The sequence below is a fragment of the Monomorium pharaonis genome, chromosome 2 (genome assembly GCF_013373865.1).
Source record: "Monomorium pharaonis isolate MP-MQ-018 chromosome 2, ASM1337386v2, whole genome shotgun sequence".
In the NCBI taxonomy this organism is placed as follows: domain Eukaryota; kingdom Metazoa; phylum Arthropoda; class Insecta; order Hymenoptera; family Formicidae; genus Monomorium; species Monomorium pharaonis.
In genome coordinates this window covers 9,776,606-9,803,634 of record NC_050468.1, presented here as the reverse complement: position 1 = coordinate 9,803,634, position 27,029 = coordinate 9,776,606, and the positions used below count along the sequence as shown (strand labels likewise).

The 27,029-nt window shown below is 31.5% G+C and overlaps 2 protein-coding genes across 13 annotated transcripts; both read left to right on the top strand.

The window, feature by feature from the left end:
* The first annotated feature begins 78 nt into the window (after window positions 1-78).
* On the top strand, window positions 79-2,525 carry LOC105834676 (ubiquitin carboxyl-terminal hydrolase isozyme L3). Of its 2 annotated transcripts, XM_028189818.2 has the most exons (8): window positions 79-256; window positions 330-341; window positions 514-642; window positions 811-840; window positions 1,378-1,517; window positions 1,600-1,741; window positions 1,811-1,886; window positions 2,174-2,525. In XM_028189818.2, the coding sequence occupies exons 1-8, from the start codon at window positions 218-220 to the stop codon at window positions 2,317-2,319; spliced, it is 714 nt and encodes a 237-aa protein (XP_028045619.1). In that variant the 5' UTR covers window positions 79-217; the 3' UTR covers window positions 2,320-2,525. The 2 variants fall into 2 exon arrangements, with proteins under 2 accessions (XP_028045619.1, XP_012532804.1); XM_012677350.3 differs by lacking the exon at window positions 811-840 and having other exon boundaries at window positions 85-256.
* A 1,693-nt stretch (window positions 2,526-4,218) lies between these two features.
* Window positions 4,219-23,666, top strand: LOC105834675 (proton-coupled amino acid transporter 1). Of its 11 annotated transcripts, none has more exons than XM_012677344.3 (13): window positions 4,220-6,272; window positions 7,033-7,234; window positions 7,306-7,447; window positions 16,230-16,318; window positions 17,406-17,522; window positions 18,930-19,080; window positions 19,251-19,378; window positions 19,618-19,702; window positions 20,002-20,274; window positions 20,366-20,544; window positions 20,683-20,715; window positions 20,919-21,091; window positions 22,711-23,666. In XM_012677344.3, exons 4-13 carry the CDS (start codon window positions 16,230-16,232, stop codon window positions 22,950-22,952), a joined length of 1,470 nt encoding a protein of 489 aa, XP_012532798.1. In that variant the 5' UTR covers window positions 4,220-6,272; window positions 7,033-7,234; window positions 7,306-7,447; the 3' UTR covers window positions 22,953-23,666. The 11 variants fall into 11 exon arrangements, with proteins under 11 accessions (XP_012532800.1, XP_012532798.1, XP_012532794.1 ...); XM_012677340.3 differs by having other exon boundaries at window positions 4,220-6,320; XM_012677341.3 differs by having other exon boundaries at window positions 4,220-6,320; window positions 6,962-7,234.
* Window positions 23,667-27,029: the final 3,363 nt, after the last annotated feature.

Here is a 27,029-nt window from a genome sequence, read left to right as displayed (position 1 = left end):
CTGCTATGTTGACCCCCAGGCTAAAATTATATCTTTGGCAGTCCAGGGTTATATGTACAGTCAAAGGGTGAGTCAGCGTGATTCGACGTTTCAAGCGTCATGGAAACGAGACCGCACGAATTTGAATCATCGAGGAAGTGAGAGGGATCGGCTTGTCGAAGAATAAGCGTTTACCGGCGTTTTGCAATAGTATTTTTGCGAAGGAAGAATATCGCAAATGAACATGGCTTTGGTGCCGTTGGAATCGAATCCAGAGGTAAGCGAGCTTCCCGTCCGATTACGACATATTGTTGCCCGAGCGACGCTTGTACACATGTCTTCTGTTTTAGGTTATGACGAAGGTAAGCAAGTTGCTCATCATTCAATCAATATCGTTGTTTTCCTCGGTCATCGTGGCCTTGAACAGAAATCTCATTGATCGGCAGCGCATTTTTCGTAAAAGAAAAAAGTCTAATTGAATTTCTTTGATTTTTAAGTGCGCAAAAATTTAGTATACAATGTCTGTTTTTGCAGTTCCTTCACAAATTGGGCGTTCCAAAGAAATGGTCGGTTTTGGATGTATATGGCTTAGAGTCGGACTTGTTGGCGATCGTCCCTAGGCCTGTTCTTGCCGTCATTCTACTCTATCCTGTTCCCTCAAAGGTTTTATATATATTACATATGAGATAGATCTTGTAAGTTATATATTTTCTAACACTGAATGAATTTGGCAGAACAGTAAGCAAGGCAAAATATGAGAAATTATCCTTTATTATTAACTATCATGCATATTATGGATCTAGTCTATGTAAAAAAAATTTGATATTTCAGTGTCTTGCTTCTTTCAAGGACAGATATAAGGTGCAAACACTTTAAACATTCTTTGATCAATTTATAAAATTTTTTGTTTTAATTGGTCAGTCAAATGTTTCCAAGTATTTTTAGCATTAAGTGGATTGTACTTATAACTAATAGTAAATGGTGAAATAGGACTTTGTCTTTGATTACAGAAATATTGACTGTACTAGTTATCCTTACTTTTTTCTATTTTTTCAATGCTGTGAATATATTCAAACTTATTAGATAGATTCATATCCAACATTATTAGAGTTAGGTTCTGCCTTCAAAATCCAAATAGATTCCAAATTAATTATAACAGAATATTCTACTGTTTCAATTCAACAGTTTGAAAATACCATTGTTAAGTTTGAGTTCTGAAGACAGAGCTCAATTCTATGATATTAGGTGCAGTAAATTGCTTAATTAAATTGTCAATTTGAATTGTTTACTGAATTGTGAAACAATTTATATTTCTACAGTCAAAAAAATGACATATCTTTACAAATGATATATCTTTACAAACAAGGTTAGGTTAGGTTTGCTTTATTGTTTCTTTAGACTGAGAAGATTGAAGAAGACAAAGTAGAAAAAGATAGCAAGAACAGCACCTCCGATTCAGTTTATTATATGAAGCAAAGTATTTCAAACGCATGTGGGACAATTGCGTTAATTCATAGTGTGGCAAATAACTTGGACGTGTAAGCATTTACGTTTATATATAATACAGTTGTATTTATTGCATTAATAAACAAAAAAAGATTTTTTGTTTTCTTGTTACAGCATACAGTTGGAAGATGGATTTCTCAAGAAATTTTTAGATGAAACTAAAGGACTCTCGTATATCGAGCGTGGTGAGCGTTTTGAGAAAGCTCAAGATATTATTGATACTCACATGGAATCTGCCCAAGAAGGACAGACTGAGGTATTTTATTACCTTCTATAATCGAAAATAGATCTTTAAAAAAATTATAAATATATTTCCTTTTTCAAGGCGCCTGCTGAAGATGTAGAGGTATATTATCATTTTGTGGCATTTATACATAAGGATGGTTCCTTGTATGAGTTAGGTATGTACTCGATTGCTGCTTTATGCAATGACATTAAAGTACCGTAATCATTTTCACTAGATTGTCAGTTTGTTCAATTTTATTCAAGTTCAGTAGTACTGGACTTTTATGATACTGCTCTTTGAAAAGAGAAAAAAATTCTTTGTACAATTCTTGGTTCTAGACTCAATAAGAGATATATGTGGGGTAACGGTCGAAATTAAATTCACAACCTAGTGATCGTGAATGGATTGTTTTCACACAGAGTCATGTGTCACCAAAACATAATGAACTTTTTTTTTTTCCAGACGGTCGAAAGCTTGCTCCTATTAATCATGGCTCAACTACACCAGAGGCACTCCTTGACGATGCCGCTCGCGTGTGCAAGGAATACATGGAACGTGATCCCACCGAAATGCGTTTCACGGTGGTTGCACTCGCTGCCAACGAGTAAACTACGCTCTTATCCTCAAGTGCATTTGCCTTTAAGCTAATTTAAGCCCAAATAATTTATTTTATACGTTATATATACGTTATATAATGTTGCATACATTTCGCTTCAGCAACGGCATTTATTTTACCAATTTTCTTAATTGTCAGCTTTTTTTAAACACTGTGTAGCATGTTGATGAAAAAAAATTTATACACAGTTGTATATTGCACTGTTTTGCTTTATTGAAAAAAAAATCCTCACTGCAGTTCATTGAAGCGCACTGAATTTTGATACAGTTACGCACATAGTTTGTATCAGGTTTAATAATATCGAAAGTGATGTATGTAGCTATTTTTAACCGTTAAAAGAAAAATGTGATGTGACGTGATGCTATAGAAAGAGTATTTAAAACAGACTTCAGATACTCTCTACATCGGTCAAGGTCTTTGGGCTTTGCGTAACAAGGCGGATGACTGCCAGAGTGAGTTTCGATCTTCAAGTATCAGAGTTGACGATAAATTAGGACCGATACACCTTCCGTTTGGCACAGATTTAACGCATTGATTTGATGACTTCGTTTTCGATTACTTTATATCACATTCATTTTTGTTTTTGTTAGTTAAGTGTCGACCTTTGATATTTTTAATATTATTTTATAAAAGTAACACGTTACCGTTATTATTTAAACTGGGTTCAGATATACATTACTAATATTGAAAATCTACAGTTCACGTTATGTTACATATACTATAGAGTTTTAATACTGGTAGTGAATTTCGGAATGCAGTTTTAAAAAGTAACTTCTATTTGATTCTTCTTTCGTTATTTTATTATAAAATTTTGATGACTTTTTAAAATAGTATTAAATTGCCTACGTCATTATTTGATTATTTTAAATCTATAAATAATTTTAATAATTACATGGTTCATAAACATGTATTACACATTTTTAAAGGAATGATAAAATTCATTACTGTTATTGTAAAAATAACGACATTACCGTTATCATTACAGACGAAAAAAGTATAACTATTATTAAAGAAAAGTAATGAATAGAATTTATTTACTTCAAGCATATACAATGCCAAGAAGGGACTTGGTTTACACTTGGAAACTTAACCATTCATCCATCCATACTTTACCTACTTATTAATTTCAATCTAGTCTGAGTTTCTAAATCCTATTTCTTAGAGACCTAAATCTTTATTATCATGAACGCTTATCCTTATTTAAAGAAAAGTAATGATAATGATAACGGTATCATAAGAAATGCGTTGCTTCTTAATTTGGGATATTTTATTTAATTTTAATACTTAAATACATAAAATAAGATAAACGTTAATGTTTATCTTATTCCATATAATAATTGATGATAAGAGCAATAAGAGAGAAAGAGATAATAACAAATCTTTTTTGGGGAGAAATTGATCAATTTGTCACAGAAATGAAGTATATTGATTAAATTGAGTTAATATCACTGTATAATTGTCTTATTTTGTAAAGATACAATTCAGAGTTTATTAATTAGAAAGATGATATTCTTTTATTCATTTACAAATTATTTGATTAAAGTTTATTGACTTTAATTAATTACAATGTATATCTCATAATAATCATGGCTTTCAAAATTCATAACATTCTTGCATTTTTAAGAAAAAGGTTTCAAAGAATGACGTTAAAAATTAATGTGTTTATTTTATTCAAAGATTATAGATAATTGGATAGTTAAGCGGCCATGGAAAATATTTAAACGTATTCGCGGCACATATTTTATAAATTTTATATTTTCTTAGAATATAAATTTATTTTTGATGATAAAATTTTGTGGTGTGTGTGTGGTGTGTGTGTGTGTGTGTGTGTGTGTGTGTGTGTGTGTGTGTGCGTGTGCGTGTGCGTGTGCGTGTGTGTGTGTGTGTGTGTGTGTGTGTGTGTGTGTGTGTGTGTGTGTGCGCGCGCGTGTGTGTGTGTGTGTGTGTGTGTGTGTGCATATATAGAGGTGTACTATTGTTTCGTACGTTATCAAAAATTGCGAAACACGCATCGGTCACTGACCAGCTGCCGAAAGTAGTTATTTTGGATCCACTTCCGAGAGACTACGCATCTTGGCACCGTTTCTCTAAATAGTAGCAGCAAAATATAAAATAAACTTAAATTCTAGTAACGCGATCTGTCTATATTATATAACACTGCTTTATTTCAAATCGCGATTTAAAAACTTTCCTAACAAAATGGTAATTTTAATTACAAAATACTTCAAGCTGTAGACAATAGCAGGATATTGTTCGCGTTTTTAAGTTTTCCATTGAAACATTTTGTGATATTTACGAATGTAAATGTAGACGAACATAGAAGAAGACATTCTCTTTAAAATGTTTTGAATCAATTGAGTGCATGTACTTTTCCATAGGTATAGCTAACATAGTTATCTTGGAGATTACCGATGAAATAAACTTATAGTTTTTTTGTTTATTTTTCTTTGAGATTCTTTGATTTGAAGATATATTTCTTAATATGCTGTGTCATCTCAATGGAAAATTTTACATGTCTTGCGGTCTGCGTACTGGACCGGTTAGCATCGGTTATCGTGTGGTCCGGTTGTATTTCTAATAAATGACTTATGTGATAAATTTCCGCCGAGGACCATAGCTTTTACGCTGTCAACACAATGTCGCTATCTCTTACAGTTTCTTCTTGCGGAAAATATTGAATACGACAGACTAACAAAATTCCATTACGTCACAATCTGGTCAGTATATTTGTTTTCAAAATTATCATATTTGATGTTATCGTGCTAATTTGTTTTATCAATCTTAAATACTTATCACAACATTTCAATGTAATTGACCGCGATTAGATCAATAATTTTATCACCTACGAAATTATTTGATGTATGCGATAAACGATCTTGAGAATTTGAATTGTAAAAAAAAAGAAATCTATCTGTTGGAGCTCAAAGTGTCAGAGACTTATCCGTTTTATCGTGTTTATCAAATATCTCGAGGAAAATTGGTATCAACCCTTTAAGATGAGATTTATGGTTGCGACAAGAGTTTTCACGATATTGCGTGGTTCTTCTCAATAGAGAAATTACCAGCTGATAAGCGGGCTTAGAGCAAACTTACTAATTGCACGATGAGTATTACTTTAATCGATGAAATCGTTTATGATGGCAATTCTACGAAGCTTCGTATCTGTGTTTCGTCAAGGATTCGCAGATTTCAAAACGCGGGAAACAGCGCTACGCAATTATATGTAAGAGAATGAGTCGTCAAAAGGAAAACCATTCATTCTTGATTAATTTCAAGTGCGGCACCATTCTTAAAGTATATACTAACTCGGTAAAACACTTCACACATTTTAGGAATATAAATAAAAAAAATACATATATACATATCATAATGTTTTTGTATGAAATATTTTTCCTGGGAATTTTTGTAAAAACATACAGCGTTTTTGAAAAATTGCGTTAAAATTGAAAGAAATTAAAATTTAATTTCTGTTCCATTCTCGAACGCAGTTGTTGCAGTTTCCTTTACAAAAAGACTTCAAAGAAGAAACAAAAGTGTTGTCTCGGAGTCGAGACGTCATGTTTGCATACAAGTACATTACGTGCTTGTTCATGACTGTACACAACAGTTTAAGGTCAACCCACGCCTATAAAATCGCACGTACGACCTCGTTTCTGTTTCTGGTTCGCGCGCGTTCGTTTTCGTTAGAGCTGAGCCGTTCCGCTGGATTCGCAACTTTGATACGCGTAAATTTTTTACTACACCGTACACAGCGTGTACACTCCTTATCTCGCTTCTTGCCACACCTCTTATATCGCTTTCCTGATCGTGCTCGGTTTTAGTTGCGGTTTGTGCACATGCATGTGCGCAGAGGCCTTGCCTGATTGCCTCGCGAATGCACTCTTACTTTTAAATAAGGAACCAAGAAGAAGCCTTCGTGCCGAAGTCGAGGACGTCAATAGCGAGGTCGGATTTCCATCGACTTCCATTGATTATTTTAAACTATGTTGCAACGTATCCTTCGTCATTAAGCATGAAATTTACATTTGGATTATCAAACACGTGACCATGTTGATTGCACCGCTAGGTTTAATATTCTGAAAAAAGCACACACAGCCCTCGTTGTGAATATATTTGTGAACTTTTGAATCAAAAAAGATTTTGCTCCTTTCCGACTTTTATTGGCTAATTACAGCGTCTGCGAAGTTCAATCATTGGTGCGCGAAAGCGAGTGCATTGACCGGTGATACATCAATCTTTGCACGTTGCTGCGCCATTGAAATCTTTTGTGTTAACAGAATGAATGACAATATTCATAAAAGTTATTCCGACTTGTTAATCTTTAATTGCAGTCATGAGAACGTGTAAGACTCACAATCACAGGCGGTTTCTTTGAGCGACGGTTAATTCGCTCGATTATGATCTTTCTTCGACCACTCAGATCATTTTTAACTCCCTTGATCTTTTACTTATTAGATTTGTAAATTCATTCCACCCTCTACCTGAAATTATCCCGAGCGATCTGTGATATGTTCAATTTTCTAAGTATCTGCCACGTAATCACATTACCGACAATTCTCTTAAGTAAAATCTTTTGACGATTTATCGCAATTAAGTTTTATCTCTATGTTATGCAAATTTTTCTTATCACTCAGTCTCTTTTTCTTTTCCTTCGTAAACTCTATGACCTCGATAACGACCTCGACGTTATCGATAAAATCCGCAGCCGGTAGACGAAGTATACGAGATCCAGGGCTTTCCTAAGTGAAGTTATGGCCTTCTTCGGGATTGAGGTCGATTTTCGGTCCGTGCACTCGATGACGAAACCGACACGGTCTCTGCCCCGGGCCGCAATAAGTCCGGTGCCAAGAATAAAGAGACACGACATTTCGGCACCACCAACAGCAGCAGCAAGCGAATAGTCCAAAGTAAGTAGACAGCCTTCGAGTGGTTGTTGCGCCGAGTATTCCTCGACGGTTTCAGACCGACACCGTTTCAGTCGCGTGTAAGCAGCCGACCGTTGAACGTGTGATCGCAGGAACGGCGACTATCAACGGCACCATCCATGGGTTATCATTATTCACGTCTTGTCATTATTTGGATATAATCGAGCTGAACAGCCAAACCGACCGCGAAGCAAGGTACGTACGTACGTTGTCTAGATTTTAATGTGTTTCCCGACAACTCAATTCACCGGTCAGTTGTTGACCTTTCGTGATGGCGTGCCTCAGACTTTATTTACTGCCGTGTAATTTTGAATAACGAATGATCTCTTTTCGTGATCGCTTTTGAGACCGACGAAAATAACTTATTTAAAAAATTTTAATAACGCGGTTGAATTAACATAAAATCTTAATAATATGTATATTAGTCATCGCACGAATAAAGCAAATAAAATTCTTGATTGAAGAAACAAATCCATATGAAGATATGCTCTTGTAATCAAAACACACACACACACACACACACACACACGCGCGCGCGCGCGCGCACGGACAATATTATATATAATAAATTGAACCAATGATTAATCATCTATACATCTTCACATAAATTTTGAACGCGACATGTCACCACTAATTGGAGCAATAAAAATAAAAACATTGGTTTCCGCAAATGTGTTGCGTTAATTTTCGTTCACGTTTGTAAAGTCATACGTTTTTGTTCGTTTTTTAATAAAAAAAGAAATTGTTATGTCAAGCGGCAGATACGTTGTGTATAAATTATTTGCATCACAAAAAATTTTAATTTAACTACCGACCAATTAAAGTGAATCAAGTGATTCGTAGCAATATAATTATTATTATACTAGGAGCGGTATTATAGTAATTACAACTTAGAAATAATAGAAATAGAAAATATAATTTGTTTTTTTTTAATAAAAAATTCTGGAATTCTTTAATGTATACGTAATTTTCTGCAAGGGAAATTAAATTTGACATTAACATTTTTTTATCAATTATTTTGGACACGTGCTTCTAAAATTTTTAGTCTTTTTGCTACATTATCTATGTTAAATATTGCATATAAATAAGCATACGGGCATGCAGTAGATTATAGGTTTTAAAGAATGACATTTGATAAATTAAAATAATCAATTTATAGCTTTATTATCTATTGCACGTGCATCTGTATATATCAAACGATAAAAATTAAGCTTGAATTACGTTATCTTGAAATTTGAGATCACATGAGATTATACCGCATTAGTGTTATAATAGTAATTACTTATTTTATTTAAGACATTTTAATTAAGACACATTTGAACATCTCTATTTTGTATTTATAAGCTTTATTAGAAATATTAACTTTATTATGAATATCATACATGTATTTATGTATCTTTGTTACTTTTTGATATACAATTTTGTATGCGCGATCTTTATTATTATGCGTTGTTTTATACTATACCAGAATTTTTTTTTAATACTTACATAGTAAAATTTATTTCGATGATGGATATCATTATTTTGACTGTTACCTGAAAATGCACGTAAGTTCTTTGAACATTTAGGCTCATCGTCGGCATTATTTTCTACGACAATATTTATCGTCACGTCATTCTCATACAGATAAGTTTTGTTCAGACAGTTGGCTTTAATTGCAAATATGTTCATTTATCTCCGAAGCTTTTTCCGCCAAGATCGCATTGTTTTTAGCTACGTTAAGCGCTCAATATGATTTTCTAGCAAGTGCCAAAATTGCGTTTAATGACGCACTAGGCTTAGCACCAAAATATTGTTATTTACAGATACAATTCAATCAGTACAAAGTGCATGGTTTTGTAATATATTATTTTATTTATATTGCAGCATAGATAAAGATATAAATCTCTCAGAGATAAATCTGATTAATTGCATTCTTTTTAAATGTCTTAATTTTAATTAGAACATGTGTATAACTTTGTCAATTTCTTCTATTCTTTGTTTCACGAAGTCGAACACGCTTCTACGAAACTCGTATATGTCGTAGCGAGGAGAGAATTCATGGGATAGCAATTTATGCTCCAATGTTTTTTAAACATTGCACCTGTGTATTCAGGAAATCATGTGCACATCACATGATACAATTATATATTGCATCACATAATATGCTTCAATGCGCCTTCGTAAATGTTAATGTACCAAGGAAAAAAGAACATTTTTCCAGGTAGTGCATTTCAAGGATAGCAAGTGCAACAATTTCAATTGGCGATTGTGTAGTGAATTGCGGTTATGTATAAATTCTGTAGGAAGTAATGAAAATCGAGGACCATTAGAATTTCTATTGAATAGAAAAACATCCTGTTTTTATAATTTATGATTTTGCTGCGTTATTCATGTTACGAATTGGAGCAACAACACCTTCACCTATTTTAACGGTAGCTTCAACTGCTAGAGAAATGAATGTGAGTAAAAGTGAGCTTGATTATCAGCGCTGTGCGGTCAAATTTTGTATAAAGAATAGGCAAAGGTATTTGTGCTATATGAGTTATCGTATGATGCCGACTTATCATATGACGAAATTCTGTCTTGATCGCGATTTTATATTATTGACTTGCGCGCAAATTGCCTTCACTTTTCGAGCGATATCTATGCATATTCACGTATATACTGCGTGTCTCAGAACTCGTACGTTATCTCTGAAATACAGAAACAGAATAGATAGAAAACAAATGGAAACAAAACAAAAACGATTGCTCGCTGTTTCATGTTTGTGAGACATATATTCATAAAGATTATTATTCCTGTAAGCTTTTTGTCTTAAGTTTTTATTACTCTTTCGATAGCGCATTTACCTAGGAGCTTCTGATTTTACAGGGCCGAGGGCGGTTTTTTTTAATTAAAAAATGTTTTATTTTTTAAGTATTTGTCCTTGTTTTTATATAAATATGTTCTAGCAGTTTAGTAGATGCTAAAATTTTTAATTATTTACTGTTTATATATTTATTAGGGATGGAGAGCAGAGAAAGGTTAAATTGAGAAGATTATAATCTTTTGGATACAAATTTTATAAACATGTTCTTAATTTTCTCGGTTATCGGGAACACTCTAATTTAATTTTAAAGATATTTATCTTTTAACAAATTTTTATCCTCGAGAATCTTTTGAAATTAAATCAGTTTGTCATGCAATATGTCTTTATCGACCGTTTTGAATAATATGTAATCTAATCAAAGTTTGATAGCCTAAACAGAAATACGATCAGATCTAAATCACGACTCGAATGTCACTTCCGATAAATTCTTCTGTAATCGCTGGGAATTTATAAGGAATTTTTCTTGGAATCTTCCTTTCAAAAATTCTTCCCCTTCTTTCTGAAAGTAAAAAGTTCGAATGTTTATTGGCACTTTGCAAACGTGACTCACGACCGATAAAAGTGCACGTGATCGGCAACCAAAAGAGTGCTGGTGAACGCTTCTATTTTGGTGATATCGTCGCCGACGGCGGTAACATTGCCAAAAATTGAATTCGCGTCGGTCAGAGAAGACACTGCAATTTCCTTGAGCGAAACACGTGTTCAGGTCGTCGTGATTTAGGTCGTATGAGCTTTAGCGCAGCTGCTCACAGCCGTCTGTTTAATCGTTTACTGCGGAATTACAAGTGTGATCGTGAGTACACCTACGATCGACGTGAATCTAATAATATTAACGATTAACAAACGTTATTAATTTTCATAATCGTGAATTAAGTTTCAACTAATTAAGTGACATTATTCTATCTTTTCTTCCAATCGAAACAATTACGCGGCACGTTGAAACAAACTTTCTGACAAATTAATTACAACAGCGGTAATTACATTAAATTGATTAACTAGATAAGTACGTTGTTAATTTACCGTAAGATTATGCGATTAGCACAAATTTTCGACGAATGACATATATATCAGCGTGCATTCTCTTCAATGAATGAGTTATTGTTTTATTTTCTTGATACACATTTCTTAATAAAAATTAATTGTTTATTTAACATGCAAGTGATGTTTGTTAGGTTGCGATAGAAAATATAGAGTTGTGCATTTGTTTTCTGTGCCAAAGATTTTGTTTCAAATCTACTTAGAACGTTTCAGATTTTTAATTGATCTCCATCTTTTAGAAGGCAAACCAAAAATATTTTTGCCAGGATCATCAGATAAATACATTGTGTACACACACACACACACACACACACACACACATATATATATATACGTATTATAATTAGTTCCTTGGATTTAAAACAGTCTCAGATAATCTTTAGAAAATAAATATATTTTTTTTCTAAAGATTGTAATATATATATATATATATTACAATTAATTACTTGGGTCTATAAAACAGATAATCTTATTACTACTACTACTTAACCTACTTTAGTAATTAATTTAAATTTTTGTATAATCCGACAAATTTAAATCATTATTGAGATTATAAACCGGACAAGATGAGTTTTATAAATTTTTTGTTACCAAAAACAAATTTGCAAATAAAATTGCTTTATTATGTCACATTTTTTAGTAAATGGGATTTAAAAGTGTTAAAATTAACATTTTTTTATTTAAATAACTTTAAATAAAGATAATAGAAAAATATGATGTAATAGAGCAATTTTTTGCAGATTTATTTTCAGTGATAATAAATGATCTCTTTACTTATTATGTTGGCTACTTTAAGTTGGCAAAAAGTTATAGCTATAGACAAAAAAATGGTAACGTAATTAAAATCATCATTTTTTTGTTACTAAATCTTATTTTGTTACAATCTTTAAGACACAAAAATACATCAGAAATAACTATTTATATTTGTATTGCATAATATTGAACAATATGACTAAATAAGTTGCATAGGCGACATCATTAGCATCATCTTTTCTTTTAATTATAATTTTGTGTATAAAGCAACCAACAATTAATTGATTTTTATATATTTTTTACTAAAAACAAATTTACAAATTAATTTACTCTATTACATCACATTTTTAACCTATTTTAGTTCAAAATTATTTGAATTTAAAAATTGCCACTTTTGACACTCTCAGTCCAATTTTTTTAAATATGACATGATAAAGTAATTTTATTCGTGTATTTGTTTTTAGTGGCAAAAAATTCATATTACATGGTTTATGATAAAAAATCCGGATAGAGTTATTTACACTTAAGAGTTTTCAGTCAAAGTTATCTGATCAAATTTTAATTAATAAAGAAATAGAAGTATTTATATAAACATAAGATTATTATGTGATTTAGTCATATTTAAAGTACTCAATGTGTTCATCAAAACGTGATTATAAATTGAACATAATTTTGTTTGCCATATTTACGCTTATTTTCATAACTTCGAAATAAATAATGTAAAAATATAAGAAGTTTTAATTTTTAAATTAACCGGAAGTAATACGTAATTCAAATACGTAATTCTATAAGGAATTTTAAACGGATTATTAATTTTCAGAGAGATTAAATTGTCATATTTGTTGCCTTTATTCCGAAATCGCGAAGTTTATTTATTACTATGCTGTAATCACTTTGTGATAAATTATATCGCTCGAATAAATTATGTATGTGTACGCAAAATAGTGATTCAATATGGCACGTTATATTTTGATGGAAAACAAAATATTAAAAATGTAAAATTATTTAATAAATAGAAATACGCTTATTATGTACACGCATAAAATCCATATTTATTACAGATTAAATAAAGAAATTAAATAACAATCATAAAAAGAAAAGGCTGATGAAAGACTCAAGTCTAAATATTATAAATAAATTTAAAAAAACAAAAAAGTTAATGTAGATATATCTAAACTATTTTTTTACAATTAATTTATAATACACATTTAAATTCGTGTCTGACCAAGCCTTTCTTTTTATAATTGTCTTGTTTTTAAATTGAGAGTTTCATTTTTTTTGTTTAAAACAGAATAATGTAGATATAACTAAATAAAATAATGTAGCGAGACTCGACCTTACACATACGATCGTATTTTCATCTCTTTGTATTATACTAATTTCTAGTCGAATTAACTTCATCATTTCTTATTTATGCTTGTCTGGAATTTTAATTACTTTCCTACTATATTCCGTATCTCCAAGTTCTAGAATAATGGGAAACATCTTCTGACGTAATTATCTGCTTAATGAGCAAAACTGTCTACTTCTGTGCAAGGCGCTTGTATCCGGTTAAGGGTCACGATTCGTGATCTATTAGTATAAAGAAACGATAACAGACCACATATCGCACTCGCGAAGATATTATCTAGCGTAGACAATCATACCTCCTTCAATGTTTAAACAACATTGTATTATATTTAACATTTTATATAATGTAATTTATGTAACATTCTACAAATTTTTATATTCTGTCTGATTAAGTAATAGGACTAAATATTTTTTCTGTTACGCAAGTTGCGAACAGTAATTATATTCGTAATTTTCTGCGCGCATTATTTATTAGTGTTATCTATTCTTATGTATCAGCGTAATGTCGGCGAAGAAGAATACTTAAGAATAAATAGCCAAAAGCTTGAAGTAATTGCGCCATTGTTATAACTACTGTCGTTTGTTCATGTCATTGTTGCTGCATTTCTGCTCAGTTACAAATTCAAACATTATATGCCATAAAAATTGACTAATTGTAAGTACCGGTTACCGTAAGGCATTCTCACGCCAGTAAACGCGCCATAAACATCTTGTATTGTTCCACTTGTGTCGGGTGACAATTCAGTTCTTCCACGTGGCATTGGACGCATATGTTGAATTTATATTATAAGTATATAATAGCTTCTCAAGTTGTAATCTGGAGGATATCTTGATTAAGATATCGTTTACACCATTAAAGGTAAGTGGCGCAGGAAATAATTATAAGCGTCTTTTACATAAAGCCTAATATATATAAGGTCGACCCTTTTTATTTCGTTTGAAAAAAACTCTGCCTAATTGCACTCTTCCGCGTTACAAAGTTTCTTTCACTGGAGAGACACTATTCGCTTTTACCACGTAAAAAAAAACTAGATAGCATTAATAAATTTTTTATCAATTCTTCTATTTCTAATTGTATTTTTATTGTCATCTCGTGATAAAAGTAGCTAGCACTAAATTACACACTATATAATTTATTATAAACGAACGCGTAATTACTTAAAATAATTGTACGTTTGTTTGTAATGAAAGATCAGTCATTGTTATTTAATTGCATTGGAAAAAAATTAACCGAAGAATTCATTACGAACATAACTACCGCTACTGTCAGTTATTATTTACGAACAAACATTGTAATTAAAGAGCTACTCAAAATAAGTACTCTGACTACGAGATTGATCGATTTGTTTATGTCTGATGCGAATTGATTATTTTATCAAGCGTTTAATTGAAGAATTAATGATTTTAACAATTTATATATTTACATATAACTATTGACATGTTGAACTTATCACGTTTCTCATGTTTTTCACGTGCTCGCAAGTGAGCGTTTTTCTTCTTTTCTTTTCTGTTATCATTCAATATTTGATCAACATTATTGATCTTTGTTGTGGTATTAAATGCACGCTACGAATTAATTAAGAAGCCAATCAATATAAAGGCGTGCAAGGCGTGTTCAATTAACGACAATGCGTTATTAATAACGTAATAACACCAAGGAAATTCTTTAGATCTCCGTTTGCCGCAGTTACGTTTACAGCGAGAAAAAGAAATAATGCATGAAAAAGCGCAACTCGTGTAAAAATATATACATGAGCTGACACTTCGCGCTGATGACAGTCCGCGTATTTAGCGCCAGGCTGATCGTGCATATACACACGTGTTTCATTCATCATGTGTCGTAATGGCATCTAGACTGTTCAACAAAAGACTTTTGACGTATGAGTCATTACGAAAAGCGTGAGCTTGGAATTTTGGACGAATAGAGCCATATGCGAGAATAAAAATGCACATTATACTACATTATACGTTTAGATATTACTATAGATATACATATATATGTGTAGGAATAATAATTGTTATAATAATAAATTTATTGCAATATAAAGGCATCTACAATGTGCTAATTGCTTCTTGTTTTTTGTGTTTTTTCTTATTGCCTTTTTGTTTCTTCGCTCAATATTTTATCAAAATTGGTGAAATAAGAGTTAACAAGTTTTGAAAGAAACAAAAAATACAACTCGCTAAAGAGCACGAAAAGGCTATAAATAAAAAAACAAAAAGAGCATATTTTTAAGCCTTGAGAGATGAAAAAAATTTAATATACAAATTAAATACAGAGGGTGGCAAATGTTTCAAATGGGTAGGCAGAAATAATAATGTTGTTTAGTCTATATAGGTCATGTTGATATCACACATGACCACTTATATTATTTTTGTTATTAGGTGAAGATTATTTTAATGAATGTAATGACATTAAGCTTTTATTAAAAATTTTTAATTAAAAATATTGATTATCAATATAAAAATATTGATTTAATTAAATATTGATTATTAAATTTGAAGTTATTATATAGTTATTATAAAATAGATAGCCATACTTTTCTTTTTATAATGTTTAAGTAATGTTTAATATTATGTAACTCACAATATTGTAGAAATATATAATGGTAATATATATATATATACACATAAAAAAAATGTAATATAGCCAATACATATGTGATTGCGGACTGCCAACTACATAAAATACTCAATACAATAATATTTGCTATTAATGCAAGTACAATGTTGATACTGCAATAGCATATATTATTGTATTGAGTATATCTGTAGTTAGCAGCCCGCAATAACATATCTTATTGAATATATTACTTTTTTTCAGTGTATATATATATATATATATATATATATATATATATATATATAGATGTAAAATATGCATGTATACATTTTGCATATTTTACAAACATGTGAATAAGCTAATATGTATACAATAATGTCGTAAATTTGAAAATGTCTCACCAATGTCTAATTATTTTACAGATGGAACTGAACAGTAATCCGATTTCTGTAATCACGCCACAAAAGAACTCTATTCATGGCGATGAAACAGCTTTCAAGCAATCACTTGGGTGAGTTTATTTTAACATAAACAATTGAGAATGTAATAGATTCTTTTTCTTTGTTTTTATTAATAAATAATCTATTGATATTGTTATCGCTGTCAATATTCGATAACCATTATGTCAAATAAGTTTTACCTACTGAAAATGTTTCACTACATTTGATTAATGGGTTTTGTTGAGGAGAAGCAGTCATTACGTAATGAATAATAGGAAAGTTGATTATGAGATATTGTGTTAGGTAGTAATTACATGAAGATTAGTGCAGTTGCAAGTGTGCGACACTGCTTCTGATTGAATGTACCACATGAGAAATGTAATTTAATTACTTTGTTGAAGTTAACGTAATCACACTCGTTGAGTTGCATAATTATGATCGTTAAACGACGTACGACAGTTGTCATAACGACTTGCCATAAGTGGGTTTATAATTTTTTAATTTTTGTTGTAACCAACGCACGTGAACAATCAATTGTTATCAGTATCTATTAATTACCACCGACAATTCTTATCTAATTTGCTTTTATTTATAAATATTTGTATGATTGTAAATAGCGATAAAACGTATCGCTTACAAGTGGTAATAATTTATAGCGCGTCAAAATAAAATGGCAGAACACAGAAATAATCAGTAAACGTCAGGACGAATCTTTGCTTTAAATTTATAGGCATGCTATTTTAAGTATTAAGAATTGTTGCCAAGAATGTCATATTGTTTCAATGACATGATCGTTATGTCTATCGGACTCATTAGAAAATCTCGCTACCTATACTTTTTTCCGTCTGCATTAGCCTCGTGCTGTCGTTAACGTTAATTGTGAAAATTCGATCATATCGCTTGAAAATTGCAGCTTATGCGCGTACATATCCGACAATTAGTACCATTGTACGTGGAAAGTCCCGTGAAATATCAGGGTCACTGGATGTACGTACACAGCGACAATTAGCGTAACCGCGACTACTTCCTCAATCTTGATAATTAAATAGAATGTTTTCAGAACGTAAAAATAGGTTTGGTGTTCGCGACAATAAACAATTTATTGTTTCGTAACTCACACTGACCTCCGATGTTTTATCAATTCTGTTTTGATTACAGAAATATTGGAACATATGGAGCGTTCCAATCGAAAGATCCCATTCTAGCGATGGAAAAGGGTAACGATATCAAAAGCGGAAGCAATGAGCACGGTATCACCGTGCACCATCCTACCTCGTAAGTAATCGACGTTAATAGAACAAAATTTTGCTCCACGAATACAGATAAATCGATAGTAAAGCGCGTTAAATATTGATCAAAATCGTGTTAACAGAAACAGAAAAGTATTTAGCGCGGTGTACGAGATTTGAAAATGATGTTACATGCTTTAACAATAAATTTCTAGATAAATAAACAAACATTTCTACACAATAAGAATGGCAAAGAAATACAAAGAAAAAATGGCACGTAATCGAGTATTTTATCGTTTGCGAGCATGATAAAATACCTAATTGATTATATCCATGCCAATCGTAATTATCTTTTCCGGAAAGAATCATGTTTTGTCGGAACTTAATATTATTTTGACATTGGCGACTAGTTTTTTAACAACTATGCAGAAATGGATTTACACGTAAATGTATTGCTATTATGGTTATTTGCAAAAGAAAAGTTGTCTTTTGGCTGTACTGCAAGAAATTGAAAGAACAAATCTGTATTCAAAATTGAAAGGATAAATAAATCAAAATAAACATTTTTCTAACACATATACACATATACACACAAACATATACCAATTCACGTTAATAATCACATTTAGTTTATCATTTATTACTTCATTAAGAATCACATATTAGATAAGTTGCTGTGTTTTAAAATGTGACTTTAAATTATGAGTATGGTTACAGTTTTGAAAATAATTTTATTAGCATAAAAATAATTATATTAGATTACATTAGATTTTTAAATTGGTTATTAAATATTAAAATTTTTTGTAGTATTGCTTGTCATGGTTGAACATTTATCATAATTATATTTTTATGTGATCTAATAAAATTATTTTTAGACATATATCTAGTTAAATTTATAGATAATTTGACAAAATCATACTTTCCGTGTAAATTTTTGAAGAAACATGTTTTGAATATAAGACAGATTTATTGCAAAGTGTACAAAGTTTTTTGCAATTTAGTATCTTTTTCATAAAATTTAAGTTTATTTAAGTTTATTAACGAAAAATCAAATAGAGATTTGGTATTTGACATAATTTTTATTTTCTGATTTTGTCTTATCAAACAGATGACAAATACTTTTGCCAAAAAAACTTAACGGTTCTGAATCAATAAAAACTTTTTGGAAGTTTTAAATCTCTATTTTAAAATGTGTATCAGTTAGGCGATGTTGGAGCGCGACTGGCAGGATCCCAAAAACTCCCACAAATTATGCGCGTTTTATACGATTTCTTTTTGGAATATTTGGAATACCAAACATTCATATTCACTTTTTGATTCATAGCCATAATCTCTATAATGAATGGAATCCCGCTTATATCCGATTCGTCTTGACTTACATTGACTCGTTGAATAATACGTCGAGTCGAAAATAAAATAAATCCGCTAACAAACTGGAATTGGACAACTGCAGGTACCTGGAAACCATGATGCATCTGTTCAAAGGTAACGTCGGTTCGGGGATCTTTGCGTTAGGAGATGCTTTCAAGAATGCCGGATTGCTGCTGGCACCACCACTAACAATCTTTCTGGGTATCATCTGCGTGCACGCTCAACACATTCTCGTACGTGCAATTAATTAATAATAATTGATTGTATATATAAAATAAAAAATAATGTGTGATTCTGTTACTGGAGAAAAGTTAAATATAACAAATTAATAATACCTGTCGTAATTAAATGTAACTCTGATGAAATTATAGAAGCGTGCTTTTGATACCAATATTTTTTGTAGATTAATTGTAATGAAGAGGTGACACGTCGTGTTGGCAATGGCACCAGCATGAGTGGATTTGCCGAAACTGTAGAAATGTGCTTCGCTACTGGTCCCATCGGATTTCGTAAATATTCGACTTTTATGAGGTGCGTGATAGATGAAGTAGCGAGGTCTCAGAAAGTGAAAGAATTAGGAATACAAGCTCACGCAAATAATTGTTTTAATTCCCACTTATATATACTTTTCAATTTATCTAAATGCTACTCGTGCCTTTTTTTTATTTACTTCCTTACACACGTCTTTTAATTATTTTCAATGATTTTTTTACATTAGCGTCGCCAAACGTGCATGTCATTTATGTTGCTCTCACGTGATTTTGTTGCAGAAAAATGGTTAATGTATTTTTATGTATCACGCAACTCGGATTCTGCTGCGTATATTTTGTTTTTATTTCCACCAATATGAAACAGGTAAGACATCCTTCATCGACTCCATTTTAGCTTTTTATAAATTTTAACACTTCGCTCATCTATTTCCTTTAATCACAAGAAGTATGAGGTATTCCCCAATTGCTTGCGCAGATAACTATTTTTATCGCATATAATTAGTAATAGTTTATTAGAAAAGACAATAACGTTCTTTATGTAACGTTCTTTAAACTTAAATTTATATTTACTATAACTATATACTTTAATCTAATTTTTATATTCAGCAATAAATAAAGATTTTCAATAAATGTTACAGTAATGTTTTATTTTGCGCGTGATAGGTACTGGACGCGCATGGGATCGAGATGGATGTTGCTGTGCACATGGCTGTGGTGTTGATTCCTATAATGCTTAGCACTTGGATTAGAAATCTGAAATATCTGGTGCCGGTGTCTTCGATCGCAAATTTTCTAATGATCGCTGGTTACGTTTCCACCATGTATATTATGAGCCACGATGTGCCACCTATACGCGAGAGAAGATACGTCGCGGATTGGAACACACTGCCTCTATTCTTCGGCACTGTGATATATTCCTTTGAGGGTATTACTCTAGTGAGTGCAAATATTTTTTTAGCTTGTAGAAAAAAATAAAAACTGGCGCTATAGTGTTCTTTTTTAATTATGCACTTTTAATAACGTGCAGGTATTGCCATTGAAGAATGAAATGAGGAAACCTAGTAACTTTAGTAGGCCACTAGGTGTTCTCAATGTAGGAATGGTGATAGTAGGCTCTATGTTCGTTGCAATCGGTTTCCTATCTTATTTGAAGTACGGTGACAAAATTGCCGGATCGGTCACGCTCAATCTTGAATCAAAAGAAATGTAAGTATCGAAACTAGTTACACTTCGTAAAAATATTTTTTAATCTATAATTTAATTATCTCGTTGTGTCAGCTTGATCGTCGAGAGAAAGAGAAAGAAAACGATTACTTTTTAATATTTTCTTTTCTGTATTCCAAGGGTGGACGGGAATGCCATCTACAATCAATTAAGGTTTTTACATAAACGTTTGCTGTGTTCCGTGATAAATATTAGTGAAGTTAGCTTTGTGATTTCGCGAGAACTTAACACGAATAACGCGTGCGCTTTGTGCATGCTTTAATCATACAACTGAATCATATTTTTTTTAATTTAAGATAGATCTAAGTAACTAACAACTAACTTTCTTCAACTAACAAACTGAATTTATTCTGCAGTTTGCCGCAATGCATCAAGACTGCCATCTCTTTGAGCATATTGCTTTCATACGCCTTACAATTTTACGTTCCGATCGCCATAATGTGGCCCGGCATCGTTGACAAATTTGGCCCATTTAAATGGCCAGTATTCGCAGAAATTGTTTTCCGTTCCGTCATGTGCTTTATCACATGTAAGTACAACTGACTAATTTATATAAATTTAAGATTTTGTTATTATATTTTTATCTAATTTACCTCTAATAATTGTTTCTGATATTTTATATCTTTTAAACAAATATTATGCAGATTAAAAAAATTTAATTACCCAGAATTACATACTATTAAATATTAAAAGATGAAATTTAAATTCAATTTTGATGAGTTAAATAACATGTGGTTATTTTTAACTTTTATGTGTGTCAAAATTTATAATTTGAACACAAATTATATGGTTAAAAAATCTGGCCTAATCTGTAATTAAATTGCCATTTCTGCCATTTCTGTAATTAAATTTCTTAGTTTCAAAGTAAGCAGTGTTTATATTAATATATGCATTTAGTAAATAATAAATAGACTAAATTTGCGAGTCAAATTTATAATACATTTTTAGAATTAAATCGTTTAATATCATTCCCTGACAGCACCAACATCTAATAAACGTCCGATCTTGGTTTTTATTTTGTCCAAATGTCCATGGACATAACACAAGTGTATCAACAACATACATTATTGGACGTTTAAAACTTCATATTTGGACGTTTTAAAGATGTTTATTTTATGTATGTTTAAAAAAATTCTTGCTTAAAAAAATTCTTGTATAATAATTGTTAATTCTTTTTGATATGTAATATCAATAGAAATGATAGCATGAGAGAGTATGAGAAAAATATTTTCTTGAAAATTGTCTAGATTAGATCTAAAATCCTCCTCCAATAATAAAAATTGTATTAAAATTATCTGAAAATTTTTTAATAGAATCCATAATTTTTATTTCGTATTCCTGTAGTTAACAGTGAAACGTCAAACAATAATGACAAATTTTTTAATTATTTGTTTTATTAATATAGTTGTTTAACAATCAGAAATTGGTTTTAAAATATGTGTTGTATATTTAAGAACTAAACATACTAAAATTAGATCTATTTCGATCATGAAAAAAATTTAAATAAAAAAATTGTTATAGGTAAAATGTTTGTTTTTAATGCAACTTGAATTTAATTTGTTAGCAATTAATATCTGTGCAATGCTATTATAACGATACAAAATTTTTAAATGATTAAGAGTTACAGAATAGTTCTATTAATCTGTTAATATATTTTGTGCAATTAATAAATTGTTAACCAATTAACTTTAATTTGCATTAAAAACAAACACTGTAGCTACATCTATTTTTAAAAAAAAATGTTTAATCAAATTTTGGTCCGTTTAGAATTTAAAATAGACATTTTTTTAATGTCCAAAAAAGTAACACAGAACGTGTTTAAGTTTTAAATGTTATAAAAATGTTTAAGTATAATTTGGATGTCTTAAATATGTACGGAACGTTTATACGTATGTTTTTAATACGTTTTTAAAATGTCTCTGTGCTGTCTGGTTTGTTTTAGTTAAATTAATAATATATTGACTATAGAGGAGTAATGGCGACCTATAGGAATAATTAAAAATAATTCAATTTGGATATAATCCGACATTGCAAATTTAATAATGTAATGTTTAAAGTTATAAAATCAATGTGTTTTATATTAGATACAAAATAGTTTACAGTTGGCTTATACATTTCATGATCTAAAACTAATTTTTTTTTCTTTAGTTATCCTTGCAGAGGCGATACCAAAATTGAATCTTTTCATATCTCTGGTTGGTGCGGTCAGTAGTACCGCCCTCGCTCTCGTGTTTCCGCCGATTATCGAGATGATTGTTTGTTGGCATAACACTAGTCTAGGTTTCTTTACAATCGCAAAGGACGTCATGATAGTGCTGATCGGCGTGTTGGGCTTCGCTACCGGAACGTACGAGAGCTTGACGTCAATCATCGAGTCGTTCGGCAATTGAATTAAAGCACCAAGCGCTCTGTACAAATTATTCTTAATTTTTCTCTCGCGCGCGCGAGAGTTTAATGGACCATGACACCTATGGGATTTCTGCGCGCAAATCATAAAACTCGCGCACTTCCAAAATTTTGCATGTTCGTAGATGTCGGTCTCACTCGCTATTGACATTAATCATTTTAACGTAATGATAATAATTTATGTGTGATATACCGATAGACATAGCTCATAGCTGATAAAGTGTAACGTAGGTTGTGAACATCAGTGATTGTTAATAATCTTTAGAGGAATTTAACATTGGCAGTATTTATTTACTTAATGATTAATTATATAGGTGTCTTTTCTACTTATTTCGACTTAAAATTTTCAAACTTATTTTTGGACTATTGTTATTGACTAAAGATGAATTAATCAATTAATGGAATAAAAGGAAGCTGATCAAGTCATTATTCAGTGAATCAAATTAAATATTAATTTTATAAACTAGATATTTTATATTAAAGTTATAAGTCTAAGGAAAATATAATTGTTTTTTAATTACTTGTAGAAATTAATCTGTGTTTTAGCTAAATATTAATTTTATGGTAACAAACATTATATTAAAAATTATGTTAAAATAATTTTGTTTTGTTTTTTCCTGATAGGAAATTGAGTTCTATAATTAGTATTATATAAGAGTTATGTAATCATTTTTAATAATACAATAAATATTTGGCATATAAATAATGTTTTATTTATATGAAATACATAAATGCTATTTGACTTATGATAAATTCAATTTATGACCAAAATTTCGAAACATAATTTCAAGTAGAAGAATACCTGTAATTATTTTGCTCTATATTTATTGAAAGCATTAATAACAGTGTTTTTAATATTTGAAAATAAGTTAAAATTATTATCAAATAAATATTGCCGGTATTAAATTTTTCTAAGGAAATAATCGTTCACATTGCAAGCCCTTTGAGTTTTGCATTGTTTGGGGCATACTTTATTTGTTCAATGAATTTAAACGGGTAAATTTAGGCTTTTACTCGTAATAGTGAATTGAAGTACAACACAGTAATTTATATTACGTAAAACATAAAAAGTAAATCAAAATGCATTGATTTCTTCGACAATTATGCACGCAGATCTTGTAGCAACAATGCAGATAACTAAATACTCGACTAGTATCCGTTATTCTTTTACATTCAAAGATTAAAGCAACTTGTTTTAATCTTCTAGTAATGAACACGGATTGTTAACTAATGAGACTAGTCGATTGTAGTATTTAATACTTGACATACTAATTATGGGTAAAAGAATATTCATGTACTAATTACCGTTAAATTTTTCCAGAAATCTTAGAAAAACTAACTATTTAGCATTTACAAAAAATTGACTAATTCTAAAAACGATAAAATAGTAAAAATATTTGATATTGCATGTTATATTGAGAAAAAATTATTAATTTGACTAAATTTTTTAACTTTTAAGGCTGATTAAATTCCTTTAATTCAAGTATTTTTATACTTAACTTAAATAAATAAAACATTTGAACTGTAATTCGAAGTATACATTTAAAATATATAAATAATTGAATTAAGGGGATGCTGGAGTTGTCTGTTTTACAGTTTGAACGCTAATTATTTTCGGATAAGGTTGATATTAATTGATTTCATAGAATTGTAAATCCTTCTCTAGAATTAAAGTATAGACAATAACGAACTGTGGTTAACTACAATTTTATGTAAAAAACAAAAAAAATGAGAAACTTATACTTTTGTGCAGTCATCTCGTGACTTTAATCTGCATTAAGTTTTAAAGACTCTATACGTACAAAATAACTGTTATCATTACAGGAAAGAATAATGCGCTTTCAGAAATGAGCTAAAAGTTTTGGGTATAAGAGAATAATTTATCTAAAAATTTCATATGTATGTGCGAATTTGGAAGAAGTCGATAAGTAGAGTAATATGAAAAAAATTTTTTTGTTCTCGATATAAAATCCAATTCACAGATTGATATTAATATATGTACTTTAATTCTACTTGGAAAAGAATTTCCAAATCTATAAAAGAAACATATACGAAATCTCATTAATGATGTGCACGAATGACTCCACATTATCGATCCAGATACTTGACATGTCAAGTTTGAGAGGCAGTTTAGCATTCCCTTAAAGAAATTTAACACTAAAATTATTAAACCCGTCAAATGACTCGGTTTCAAATTTTTAGATTGAATGATAAAACTACTAAGGTTATTTTTGTTGTACTTTTTATCTTTGGATTAATTATTTATATATTAAAGAAATTAAAAATAATAACAAATATCTAAGGAAGTTTACGACAGAAAAACAGAAAAAAGATAGAAATAGGTATATATTTAATGCCGGTCGTTTTAGTGTTAGTCAAGTTGGAAAATTTAGTTAAATTAATAATTGATTTTTCTTAATGTACTGCAAAAAACGGCGTCTCAAATATAAAAAGAATTGTACTATTTTTTATTCAAAACATGAACTATTTGTAATGAGGACATACTTTGTTTAAATAATTTTGTGTAATTACAATTAAGGGGTTGCTAAAGCTGTTTTATCGATTATTTTGCTTATTTTTAATTCATTAATCTTTTAAATGTATTTATTGAATTAAAAATCCTTTTTCGCAATTAAAGTACAGACGGTAACATTGTAACGGACCGTATTTCCCACGCGGGCTTAGGGCGGGTTTATCAATGCTCAGCTAAGTTAAATTTGACTAATAGTTAAATACTAACTGTAAGCTATGTGTTTATCAAAGCGGAATAACTAACAGTTACGCATAAACTGTTGGTTAAAGTGTTTGTAACAAACACTTTAACCAACAGTTTATGCGTAACTGTTAGTTATTCCGCTTTGATAAACACATAGCTTACAGTTAGTATTTAACTATTAGTCAAATTTAACTTAGCTGAGCATTGATAAACCCGCCCTTAGTCTGCTAGGATCGGGTGTGAGAAGGTCCCTGAGACAATAGACGCAGTTTTATTACGAGTAGATCTATATTTCGATGCCTTTGCAATTATGTACAAGCTATTTACATTCGTTGGTGTGTTGGTGTGTATGAGGAGTCGTGTGGCGGAATATACTATTTACAAGTGTGGTGTGTGTGTGTGTGTGTATGTGCGTGTGTATGTGTGAGTTTTCGTGTCGCAAGTAAAACAGCTGTTTCGCTGTCGCGTGTGTGTTTCGCTTGGTGATGATCGCGGTGCGCGGTGACGGGCCGGCGGGCAATGCCCTGGCGCGCGAAGCGGCGCTTCGTGGCGCGGTGAAGCGAGCGGTGTGGCGGGCGGTAACCGTCGGTGCTTCGAGACCGGTGGTGCGCGGTGTGCGGCGTGCGGCGCGGGCTTGTTTACGCTTTGCGATGATTTCTTTTCGAGATTTTGAGGAGAACACCTGGTCGATCTCGAGATCTCTCGAGGGAGGCGGAGAGCTCTCCACCCCCGTTGTGTTCGAGCCTGGTGATCGGGCGATTAAGGAAGATCCGTAGCCGAGAACTCTCGGCGAAGGCGGAGTACGCTCTACCCTCTGCTACGGCGACGGTTGGGATCTGGAGTGCGAGCGGTACCGAGAGCTCTCGGTTAAGGCGGAGAACACTCTACCCTATTTGCCGGTCGCAGGAAGCTTCTCAGGATCGTACTCTGGTTGGAATCGGGATCCAGCGTACGGTCGGAGCGAGAAGTGTCGCAGCCTCCACCGGAGCGGCTTTTTATACCCGCTCGTGTGGAGGATCGGGGATCCTCGCGGATCTTCGGGTTTCCCCGCACTTGCTCCCCCCCCCGTGGAGGTTGGGAGCGTGCGGGGAAATACGCGGAGCGGAGACGATGTCTCGTCTCGACGCTTTTAATGCGGACGATTAGGACGGGCCGGTGCCCGTTTGTGCGGTCCGGCGGATGTTCGGCCGGACCGCGCGCGGTCGGTGATGCCGGCGGACGGGAGGTTCGTTACAACATAATGCGCATATAAGAATTTTATATAAAAAACAAAAAAAATTTTAATTTGTAAATTATGTTAATTTTTTTTTGTTTTTTGTATAAAATTCTTACGTGCGCGTTATGT

Excerpts from the sequence above, each read along its gene's own strand:
- LOC105834676 (XM_028189818.2), top strand. The coding sequence starts at position 218 with ATGAACATGGCTTTGGTGCCGTTGGAATCGAATCCAGAG. Across the intron at positions 643-810 it reads TCTATCCTGTTCCCTCAAAG|TGTCTTGCTTCTTTCAAGGA; the intron begins GTTTTATATATA and ends TTGATATTTCAG. Across the intron at positions 1,742-1,810 it reads CCCAAGAAGGACAGACTGAG|GCGCCTGCTGAAGATGTAGA; the intron begins GTATTTTATTAC and ends TCCTTTTTCAAG.
- LOC105834675 (XM_012677346.3), top strand. The coding sequence starts at position 16,230 with ATGGAACTGAACAGTAATCCGATTTCTGTAATCACGCCACAAAAGAAC. Across the intron at positions 19,081-19,250 it reads TGCACGCTCAACACATTCTC|ATTAATTGTAATGAAGAGGT; the intron begins GTACGTGCAATT and ends TATTTTTTGTAG. Across the intron at positions 20,716-20,918 it reads GCCATCTACAATCAATTAAG|TTTGCCGCAATGCATCAAGA; the intron begins GTTTTTACATAA and ends TTTATTCTGCAG.